The 11,885-nt window shown below is 37.7% G+C and overlaps 2 protein-coding genes across 2 annotated transcripts; both read left to right on the top strand.

Moving 5' to 3' along the window:
* Nucleotides 1–5,259: 5,259 nt before the first annotated feature.
* EV154DRAFT_489084 (uncharacterized protein) lies at nucleotides 5,260–6,990 on the top strand (the record flags this gene model as incomplete). The annotated part of the gene is made up of 3 exons (XM_051599251.1): nucleotides 5,260–5,285; nucleotides 5,389–5,685; nucleotides 5,769–6,990. The coding sequence occupies 3 exons, from the start codon at nucleotides 5,260–5,262 to the stop codon at nucleotides 6,988–6,990; spliced, it is 1,545 nt and encodes a 514-aa protein (XP_051449874.1).
* A 658-nt stretch (nucleotides 6,991–7,648) lies between these two features.
* Nucleotides 7,649–8,400, top strand: EV154DRAFT_489083 (uncharacterized protein; the record flags this gene model as incomplete). The annotated part of the gene is made up of 4 exons (XM_051599250.1): nucleotides 7,649–7,773; nucleotides 7,873–7,987; nucleotides 8,048–8,179; nucleotides 8,371–8,400. The coding sequence occupies 4 exons, from the start codon at nucleotides 7,649–7,651 to the stop codon at nucleotides 8,398–8,400; spliced, it is 402 nt and encodes a 133-aa protein (XP_051449873.1).
* Nucleotides 8,401–11,885: the final 3,485 nt, after the last annotated feature.

Genomic DNA, 11,885 nt, shown 5'->3' with positions numbered 1-11,885 from the left:
TACTTTGGATCTAATTTATTCTGTTTCTCTGTAATCAAAATCATCACTGTCGATCCAGGCTTCAGGTCGAGCATTTTGTGACTTGTATCAAACTTTTGCTTTTGCTTTTCAGTGACTTGTTTTACGTTATCATACACTGCAGGGTAGACTATCTCAGTCATTCTTTTTATCTTTTCCTGTAACTCTTTACGTGTATTTTCAGCTGTTTCATAATCCTTCTCTTGACTAAAGTCAACAAAATCATTTGGATTCCTACCAAACATTAACGAAAATGGAGTACTCTTAGTTCTAGCGTTATACTTGCTATTCAAAAACAATTGAGCAGAAGGCACCTTTAAATCCCAGTCAGCAACGTTACCAACTATTTGCTTCTTAATGGTGTTTACTGCAGACTGTACAGCTCTTTCACTTGCACCATTAGCTCTAGGGTGATACTGAGAAATTAACGCGTGTTCAAAACCAACGTTCTCTTTTATGCACTTCATTAGAGAGTTCACAAACTCACGACCTCCATCACTTTGCAACTTACGCATTGGACCCCATGTACCAATTATGTCTAACACTTGTAACGCAACCGTGGCCATGCTCTTATCTGGTATGGCACGTAACACATAAAACTTACTTGCAATGTCGATCATAACTAACAAGTACTCATTACCTTTAGTTGACATTGTGAATGGACCAGCTAAGTCGATACCCCAACTATCCCCAGGAAGTGTGGCACTGACAGGTCGTAAAGGGTTGTATCCCTTTCTTGTAATGTTATGGCGCTGACATTGAATACATGACTGAATAAGCTCATTTGCTTGTTCCTTCAACTTGGTCCAATAGATACCTTTTCTCTTTAAGGCATGTACTATTGCTTCTATACCAAAATGACCTTTCAAATGTTCTTCGACTAACAACTTATTTCTCTCATTCTCTGTAGGAGGAGTAAAGTATTCACCACTCAGGATATCTGGCAGAGGTTCTTTAGTGACAGCACTATTTCTCATTATGGATTTAACCTCATTATCCCCACCCAGTTCATTTAACAATGGTTCAGTCTCCTCAGACAAACGCGACAACGCATCGGGCAAGACATTAGCAACACCAGGTAAATGAACGATCTTAAAGTCATACTGCAAAATTGTGTCCATCCATGCAATCATCATCAGATTTGCGACACGTTGGGTGTGCAGATACGTCAAAGCTTTATGATCCGTATATAAGGTAAAAGTGGATCCATAGACATACTTATGAAAACGCTTGAGTGCAAATACTAATGCTAGTAATTCTCTTTTTGTAGCGGAATATTTTCTTTCACTCTTGGATAAGCTCTTAGCTACAAAAGAAATATATTTGGTCTTACCAGCTATGACTTGATATAATACAGCTCCAATACCACTAAGAGATGCATCACAACTAATACAAAAACGAGAATTCATATCTGGATACGACAAAACCAGATCACTCAAAAGTGCTTTTTTCAAGTTATCAAATGCAGTTTGCTGTCTAGCGGTCCATAAATGTGTAATAGACTTTTCATTTCTTAATGAATCCAATGGCGACATGATGGATGACACATTTGGAATCAACGTTCTGAAGTAGTTGATCAAACCACAATAACTTTGGATATCTTTACCCGTTTTAGGTTGAGGAAATTCTAATACATTAACAAGCTTTCTACGGTCCATGGTAATCCCTTTTGGAGAAATGTGAAAACCAAGTAAATAAATCTCCTTTTGAAAGAAATGGCATTTCTTAGGATTTAATTTCAAATTGACCCTTGTTAATCTCTCAATAACTTGCTTCAAGTGTTCTTTATGTTCCTCAAACGTCTTACTAGCACAAACAATGTCATCCACAAAAAATCTTACAAAAGGTAAACCTTCCAAAGCTATACTCATAGTTCTTTGAAACTGTGAACTAACATGCTTGATACCAAATACTGTTCCGATAGGCTTATACTGTACACCACGCCATGTGAAACTGAGCTTATGTGCATCCTTTGGGTTCAAACGCAAAGAGTTGAATGCAGACTTCAAGTCAAGAGTTGAATAGATATTAGCACCTTTCAAATCTTCAAACAGTTCACCAATAAGAGGCAGAGGCATACGATCAATTGACTTCAATAGAGTATTCACTAATCTGGGATCATGGCATACACGATAACCAGTCACTTCACCTTTACCATTTGTCTTCTTGACTACAGTCAAAGGTGTATTCCATTCCGTGTTTGCAGGAGCTCTTTCAATGATACCATTCTCAATCCATTCTTTCACCTGTTCATCAACGACACCTTGCATCGAAATAGGAATAGGATAAGGACTTCTGAAGGCAGTAGCATTTTCCGGAGTATCCAAGCAAACAACACTTTCAGGTATGGTACAAAACGATCCTTTAGGAATAGCTTGATTGTTCTTAACATATCTTTGAATATAATCCATAGCTTCCTCAAACTCTTTGGGACCAACAGCGGGATTATTTTCCTTTAACTCATTTTCTCTTTCAATGGATTCAAGAAGATCACTCTTATTGTTAAAGCGCCTATCAGCTTCAAGTCTTTCTTCGGTTGAATCTTTATCATCATAGACTAAAGGTAAACCATAAATACCAATTCCAAGAGAAAACATATAATCAGTACCAATACTGAAATCATACTCGTTACTATTAGTCAAGTTCATCACTTCGAACTCACGTCGAATGGTCTTACCATTACAAGAAACATTCATTACACAAGTACCGATTCTTTTCACGTAAGTGTTACTATCAGCTAAACGTATAAAATATTTATGCACATTATCTTTGTTTACAAATTTTTTATTAACTTGTGTTACATAACTAATAGCTATACTATTCTTCGTACAAAAATTCACATCCACAGAACTAAACATGGCACCACAGTCCAACAACGAGATGGTTCTAATAGAATTATTGACAAGAATAGGAAAGGTAATATTAGTGCTCATATTCTTAAAATCTTTTTTAATAGTCATGTCTTTATAGTTGTACTTACAATCAAGAGCCATCATAGACAAAGCACTAGTATTGTCCTCCAACGAGCGAGAAGAAGAAGAAGGTCCAGCCACAGAACCAGAAGAAGAGCTTGGTGACCCACCAGAACGAGTTGCCATTCGTGATACCCTGGTCTCAAGATATCGTTCCCTTTCGGGACAGGAGTGTCCTTTCTCCCAAGGAGACTTACACGAAAAGCAAATGTTATCTTTCAATGCAGCTTTGAAATTCCAAGTCTTCTTGGATCTCTTACCAGCATCACCAGAAGAGGAAGATCTTTTCTTACCCTTACCAGCACCAGAAGAAGAAGAAGCACCATTTCTTTCAGCGAAAGATTTCCACTCGGAAACAGGACTGGTCTCAGCATCGTTCTTCAACAAAGAAGAGGTGTCAAAAGTCGTGGTACTTACCAACGAAATGATTTCCTCGACCTTCGATGGCATCTTGGTTCCATAATTGGATGAGAGCGGGATCATACAGGCTTGTCGGACTTCCGGGCGCAGATTCCACCAAAAGCAGAGAACCAATTGGATACCATCTTCCAAAGAGGCTTGGCGTCTAAATTTCTGAAATTTAGCTCCAAACGCGCGAACAGACTCCTTTGGTCCTTGCTTCATTGACCAAACACGACCCATGTTGACGAACTTTCGAAAAGGAGTGTCGCAGTAATCCAAGAGTTGACCTTCAGCCAATTTCCAACTCATGGACTTGCCCTTCAAATTGTCTTCAAACCATACTCTTGTTTCCTTTGTAAGGCACGAAGGAAGGAGACGTTCCCAAGAGTCATCCAAAACCAACGCGTGGGCTTCCAAAACAGTTACGAACTCCTGGCAAAAATCATACACAGAATCGAAGAGTTCACGAGAGGGCTTTTCCAAATACAGGTCTGACTTCAGCTGCAGGAAAGGAAGGTTGTTGGGCACGAAACGGCTTCGTTCATCTTGTACCGGGGCAGAAGGCGAGTTTTCTTCACGAAGGTTTTTCAAGGTCTCTTCCGCATCCTTGTAAAGAGCTAAGGCCTCCTTTGACAGCATTGATGCATTCTTGCTTGCATCAGAACGAGCATCCACCTTGGACAGAGCCAAATAGTTACCAAGACAGATATAATAACTATTTTTCTTTTTTTCATAGTCTTCTTGAGCAGACTCGAGGAGCATACCGGCAGTGTACTCAGTGTTGATGTTGATTCTGGGACCATCAGAACTACCAGCAGCAGAGAGAGCAGAAGAGGAATGATCAGAATCACTTTCGGACATCACAGTGTCTTCATCACGAGCAACAGAAGGAACTTGATCACGATGAAGATCGTTTTGTTGTTCATGAGCAGCAGGAGATTGGATAGGAGATTGTTGAGCAGACATAGTAGAATTCAAACTAAAAAATGTTGTGTTTTAAGGTAAGGTTTTAAATTATAAAAAGACTATATAAGTAGTTTGAGACTGTTTATCAGATTGTCCTTTATTAATAAATGAAATGTACGAGTATTTATATAAAAGACTGTCTGCTGTGTTCATATCTCTAGTGCTATCTTGAAGTTATCATTGATTAACCAAAAATGTATATGATTATTACATAGTCACTAATTTAGTCTTGTTCTAATAAATGTTAAGTCTTCTTAACTGTCTTTGCTTTAAACTAAATTTTAAGTATTTCTCAGACGTACTAAATTAGACTTGTGATGTAATATCCTTATAGTTCTTACTATGACATTTCTTGTTAAGCTTATATCACAAATGGTATCGGCATGGATAAACCTTTGTTAGCTCTAATATGGCTATAGCCTTGCTAGGTCACCACACTTTATATACATATTCAGGCCTAGCTGAATATCAATCATTAAAGTGAAACCTGTCAAATATGCAATAGGCGTATTGTCAATTAAAGATCGAGCATCCCATTGTATCTTCGAGAATCTTCCTACTTCTATTTCAATGGCTTGAATCAAAAATGTCGTGTTTTTGGTGGCCTTTTTAGGAACATCATACGTTTTCCAAAGAATAGCATATATGAAGCCACATAATATTTTCTTTTACGCCCTTTAATGCATATGATTAGTGTCCCTCTTTTTGAATTAAAAGAATATAGACCTTCCTTCTTTTAGCAGAGGCAAATATTACCGAACTAGGAGAATCACACTAAAGCTATGTCACAATGTGGCTTAGACGACTTACGTCACTCTCTCCCCCGCAGCAAAAAAAATACTTATTATTTTTTCAAAAGCGTATTTTTTTCATTTTTTCTTTGCGAAACTATTATTGGAAAATGATTCAGCTGCTTTTCGTTGACGTGTAAGTACGAAAGAGTATTTTCAAGTAAAGATGTTTGCACATTTCTAATGTACCAATTAAACAAATAGATTCCTTTGTGCTATGTTTTGCTTTATTGTTAAAGTGGTTGTGTTTTACTGTTGGAAAAGCTTGATAACTTCTTCTCGTTTTTCTGGCTTAGGGGTACAGGCCAACGTTTGCCCATTGACAATGACATTGTGGGAGAAATCCCCAATGCCTTCGTGCCTCCCCTCATTTCCACCACCACCACCATTAACAACTTTCCTGTTGTTTCTTTGGAGCCTATTGCTCCCACACAACCACAAACAATGTTCGGTTCTCTCCGTGAGGTTGGAACAAGTCGAGATTATCTCGCTTCTCCACCACGCGTAGAAAAGGAGTTCCGTTGCCTTGCTCTCTGGTGTGCTTGCCTTGTCGGTGGTCCTTGTGCTGGCCGTGACTATGTGCTTCACCTCCCAGTGAGTATGGTTCTGTTTCACGTAGTTCTGTTCCTTCTTGGGCATATGCCTGTGAGGCCATTACTCGTGCCTGGATGCAAGAAAACAATGTTTTCGTTGCTTCAGTGTCTTCGGTCGTCAACCGACCAAGAAAACAGACCAACTTGGCTCCCCACGCGGTTTCTTCCCTCTATAGGGATAACGTGTGCTGTGCGGTTTCTTCCTCTTATGAGGATAACGCACCTTCTGCGGTTTCTTTCCCTTATGGGAATAACGCAGCTCAAGCGGTTTGTTCCTCTTATGAGGATAACGCTTCTTGTGTGGTTTCTTCCTCTTATGAGGATAACACACCTTCTGCGGTTTCTTTCCCTTATGGGGATAACGCAGCTCAAGCGGTTTCTTCCTCTTCTGAGGATAACGCTTCTTGTGTGGTTTCTTCCTCTTATGAGGATAACACACCTTCTGCGGTTTCTTTCCCTTATGGGAATAACGCAGCTCAAGCGGTTTCTTCCTCTTATGAGGATAACGCTTCTTATGCGGTTTCTTTCCCTATTGGGGATAACGCATATTGCGATGATGTAGGTGTTGCTTCGGCTTCTATCTTGTATCCAGCAGGTGCAACCTCTCTCGAGAGGGCTGGTCGTCATACCTCGGTATGTCGTCCTAGTACAGCTGGCATGCGCCATCGTCGTCTTCGTGCTCGACTTGGTGTGCATAGACCTCGTCCTTCACGACGCCATCATTATGGCAAACTTCGTCTTCGTGCTGCTTTGTTAGCTTGTTCTCAAGCTACAGAGACTATGGATGTTGACGTCGTATTTTTGTATCCAACAGCTGCTGAAATGGATGATGTTATCCCTGAACCTATGGATATTGACTCTTTTGAGGAGTCTTTGGAAGTAGTGGAAGGTTTGACTGAACCCGTAGAGGCCGAAGATGCTGTTGATAATGGGTTTTGTGTTGCTCCTGTCTCAGTTCCCGAGGCAGTTAACGATGATCATGTTCCCGATCAGTTAGTTGAGCAAGATGCAGTGGACTTCAACGATCTTAGCACAGAAGCTCCCTCTGATGCTAGCGATGATTGTTCATCTGTTACTGAATATGCTGTGGATTCAGATGTGGAGTCAGTTCCTGCAGAAGTATCGTTAGATACTTCTGATGGCTTCATTCCCTACAGTTTTTTCTCTGGTTCTCCCTCTGTTTCTGGTTCGGTCTCTGGTGATGGAGACGAAGAAGAAGGTTTTTCTGTCTTGGCAGGCGTACCTTGAAAAGAAGTTTCGGCTTTTTTTGTTTCTCCTTTGGTGGTGAGAGTTTGTCTGGTTTAATCAAACCACTGAAGCCAATAATGAGGTAGAGAAGAAGGAATCAGGCGAAGAAAATTGAGTGGAATTGATTCAACGTGGTGGAAAACAATTGGGAAGATTTGGTGGAGTCTTCTGCTGCCGGTGGTAGTCGTCTTTGGTGTATTTTTATTTTCCTAAGCATTTGGAAAAGGAAATATAGATGAGGCTATTCATCATCATTCAAATAACACCTTAGCGACATCCATCAATTATCAAGAATAACACGATAAAGACTTGCTATTATTTTTTACGTGCAGGCAAAATTTGCAGTGTATGACAACTGATCAAGATCCTATATGCTGCGCTATAAGAAATCTACAAACAACGCTTATACAAAAGGTGCTACAATTCAGTCGCAATAGCTTACAACATCAAAAGAAACATCCAATTGTACAAACTATTGTGAAAGACAGCACTAATAACAACAAAAAATCAACAAACATCAAACAACCAAAGATCTAATAATCAAATTTAAAATAAAAAACAATCATACAACAACAAATGATATAACAACAAAATACATAACGACAACACTAAACGAAAACCAAAGTCGAAAGGATGGAAATCTTTAAAATTCGCATCCATGTTTGCTAACTACAAATTTTCCATATGGCCCAAGTCGGAACAATGCAACTTTACGCAAACACAACTAAATTCTGAAGATTTAACAAATTTACGGGCCAATGGATATCAGCGGTGCAACAGCAAGTAATAACATCAAGCATGTCAACATTTAACATCAACATAAGCAACTACTCTATAGACTTGGATGTTATTCACGGCTACTTGCTGCGAACACTCACCTAGCAAACATGGTATAATCCAAATCAAGATATCTAAATGGACACTTAAAATATCTTTGAAGTTGAAGCAAAAAAGATCAACGATGAAGAGAAACGCTTCAATTTATACCGATACAAACGTAAGTATAATTATGGCATCTTTATAAAACGTTTGAAGGTTAAACTTTTTTGTAATTTAGACACTTGATGACTACATATTGAAAACCGTAGTAATCAAACTAATGGGAGTTTCAAAACAGTCATCGTACAATATTACACAAGTACGATGTTGTTTAGTAGAAGTATCGTCTTTTGCTTCTACTAGCGGAAATGTATGAACTTACATTGTGTCAATCTTACAAGCACATTGTGGTTTAGTAAAAGTCTCAAAATTAGCTTTTACTAGGGAACGTTAAGAAATTAACAAAATGAATATAAACCAGATGAGAAAGTAACCTTATTTATAACATGGTACGTATCAATGTAATTCGGGGACCATTATTATGCTGACTAATTTTTTTAGGCCATCTTTAATTTTTCAGCCGCTCTCTAAAAATTAACTGATGTGTTAAAGATGGGCTTGTTATATTTAAAAAAATCGGGCTTAATTGTAGCGAAGATCTCAATAAAAGTCTCCAACGAGTCTTGAAACTAATAACACCAACGAAGAAGAATTATCTGTAGCTGTAAATAGGCTTGAACTGGATCAAGCAGCATTAAATTAGGGAAATACAAAAACAATCTCTACTTCATTAAAGACAATGCAAATATCAAGCTACATATGGAAGGTAAAGCGAAACATACTATCTTATGACGTTGGTATATTTACTTTCTTAAACCTCTTTAGCACCACCACTGATCCAGAGAAAAAACAAGTTTGAAGAAACAAACGCAATACATCTCTTCAGCGGCCAATATTATGGCAGAATGCAATTCTGATTTGCTGCATAATTATAACAATTATACGCTTTATGCAACACATTCTTCACACAACCCAGATATAAACTTAAGGTAAAATCAGTACCAACAGAGATAGAATTTTAATTAATACTTCTAACAGTTTAAATAGAAACTGGGTTCTTTATTTGACCCATATACAAACACGGTCCAAAAAGAGAAAAAAATCCTATTTTGTAGCGGTGATATTATTGAAGATGACAAATATAATTTATCATCCAGTTTGAATCATGGTCTGTCTTCATATAGTCATTTCTGATGCCACAAGTTACAAAGCAAAGGTAAACTACTAATGAAATACAAAAACGATATGATTTACTCAATTCAGTAGTAACTGGCAACCCCGCTAAACGAAACATCCAATACGGTTCAACAAAATTTGTTACCAGTGGTACGGAAGAATACAAACTCATCAAGCCTCTAATTATAATGAGGATATGTTTTCCAGTAACGGTGCTTTCATACAGTCAGCTACCAACCACAAATGAAAAATAACCTGTATCATTTGAAGCTGATTTGTATGAACTCCGTTAGTCACTGTATCATCCCGCTGAACAAGGCAAGAAAACGGTCCCAAAACAAATTCAACGACTTGTTTAAGCGGGTTTGAAACCAAAAGCAAATTTTATCACGTTATCAATTGTATTAGTGTATCGTTTCAAAGAATCAATCCATATGATACAGCTCATAACAAGAGGTAAAGCAAACTGAATTTTTAGGGCAATACGTTGTACTAACTATGCTTATTTGGACTACTTATTAGCGCTGATACGGATGAACGCAAATACTATTGACTTTTGTCAAAAAACCCCCGGCGGGTGGTTTGTCATATAATGTTGGACGTTTGTGTAAGCATAATATTTTTTTTTAAAAACAGGCGAAGCTTGGAATTATGGTTCTAATTCACATTGTCGTGTAGTTCAGGAATTGGGAAAAAAAAGTTGAGACACCTTTTCCCAATTCCTAAGCATGGTATACTCTTGTAAATAGGAGCAGTCGTACTATAAATAAAATTTACCCGCCTTAAATTGTACATAAACGACCCATTTTAATAGCATACAGTTGATTTCCACACACTTCCACTTTCAAGGGTCACTGTCTTTATTGAAATTTTATAGCTGCAGTTGTTCCAAGCCAAAAAAAAAATAACAAAATAGAAGGCGTGAGTAATTCAGTTGCATTAGACAGTCAAGGCGACTACTTTTCCGGCCATAGTGAATTATAAAAGGGAATTAACTAACCAATGATTACGATTAACAATTGCTGAAATGTTAAGAGTTTGGCTTTAGTACGAAAACCGAGATTATCTAAAGCAATTTTTCTGAGGATAAAGGATAAAGCGGACGGGAAGTAAAACCAGAAGGAAAGAAAACTCCCTATTACAATGAGCAATCTTTTTTTTTTTTTTTTTTTTTTTTTTTTTTTTTTTTTTTTTTTTTTTTTTTTTTTTTTGTAATCACTAAAGCATATAGTCAAGATAAACGATTAAACACTAATAAGCAGACGGTCATTCTTTTGAATTGAGACAAATGGATAACGTGGGTTATGATTTAGTGTTAACAGAATAATTCGCTCAAACTGAAAGGATTAAGCGCTCACAGACGACCATTTATTCAGACGGCAATGGATACTTGTTTACAAGCGGTTTGCTGTTCATCCGTTCAAATTTGCTAGGTAATTAATTTTAGATTCGGTGTATTATGTAGACATCAGAGAAATCAAAAAAATTGATGTTGAGCAAATAAGGGGATTATCTTTCCCTTTACGTTTTTCGTGTATTTGGTTGTTTCCAATAATTTCTGGCCTATATAACAGCAGAGTATCAGATAATGATTTTGGAGATGGGAGCCATAAAACCTGCGCAGAAAGTTGTTTATATGTTTTTGGCATTGAAGATGTATGCTAGATATCGAAAATTGTTTGTTGTCACATAGACTTGATATATATTATATGTATATAGATCCTTATTGTAGATTGCGGTTAAAAAAACTATCACTGTAGAGGGAAGATAACCACACTCATATTTCAATAAAGATTGCACGAGATTATTATGAAGCATACAGTAGTCCCAATGTAGAAACTGCTTTGTAAAATCTGAATTGATAGAAATATAAGAATACTTGGGGAGAGTTCCCAAGAAAATTTAGTTTAGTACATAACTACCCTTTGGCAGTTCAATATTTTATACATCACGACAAAGAAAATTTGTTGTCGTTCCTAAACAGATCCCAGTTGACTCCACTTCGACTTCCGATGTGATACATGCTCTCTGAGCCACGCTTTATTTTCCTTTATTGTTAATAAAATCGTTTTCCGTTTCTTCCCTATATCTTTCTAAGCCGCGCATCGTGGAATAACTATGTCAGATTATCAATCAGATAATGAACAGAGAACATTCACCGAACAAGAAGTTTTTGAATTACTTAGACCTTTCAAACTCGAAGAACAAACAACCGCTGAACGAAACAGAGAAGAACGAGAATTACCGGTGGAAATCACTTCCACTTTGGACAACACTACGCAACAACAACATCAAGAAAATTTCAAACCATACAGAAGAGATCTCAGCAAATATCACAACGAAGAATGGACTAGGTCAGAAGAAATCAACAAATCACTCTTAACAAAACTCAAACAATATACGGTTGACACTACTCAAGTTGTCACCGCCTATTACAAAGGGGCAGAAACAAGTAAATTACATGGAAGAGCAGCAACTGAAATCTTTGAACAACTCAAAACGATCAAATCAGGAAACATTTCTACACAGGAAGGTATCGAACTTCTTGGAGAAGCAATGGAAAACGCCAAAAGACTCGCCGTTCACTCATGGGTCCAAGGACGACAATATGACACAGAAGCTAGAGAATACGCCAGTAAAGCACTTAGATTACCACAAAGTGTTCGACACTTGGAGTCAAAGCAAGGAACAAAACGAGAAACTTTTAGTGAAGAATTTATCGAAAAATATAATGAAGCCAACTATCAGAATAGAATACTCAAAGCAGCCCTCTACAACACCTCAGGTGGACGAGGTCGTGGAGGATATCAATCGAATGCAACTTGGTACGGCAATCGAGG

This window comes from Mucor mucedo, assembly GCF_025094135.1.
Source record: "Mucor mucedo strain NRRL 3635 chromosome Unknown EV154scaffold_368, whole genome shotgun sequence".
NCBI classification, from domain to species: Eukaryota; Fungi; Mucoromycota; class Mucoromycetes; order Mucorales; family Mucoraceae; genus Mucor; species Mucor mucedo.
Note: the sequence above shows the minus strand (reverse complement) of the source record. Positions and strands in the feature narration are given on the sequence as shown.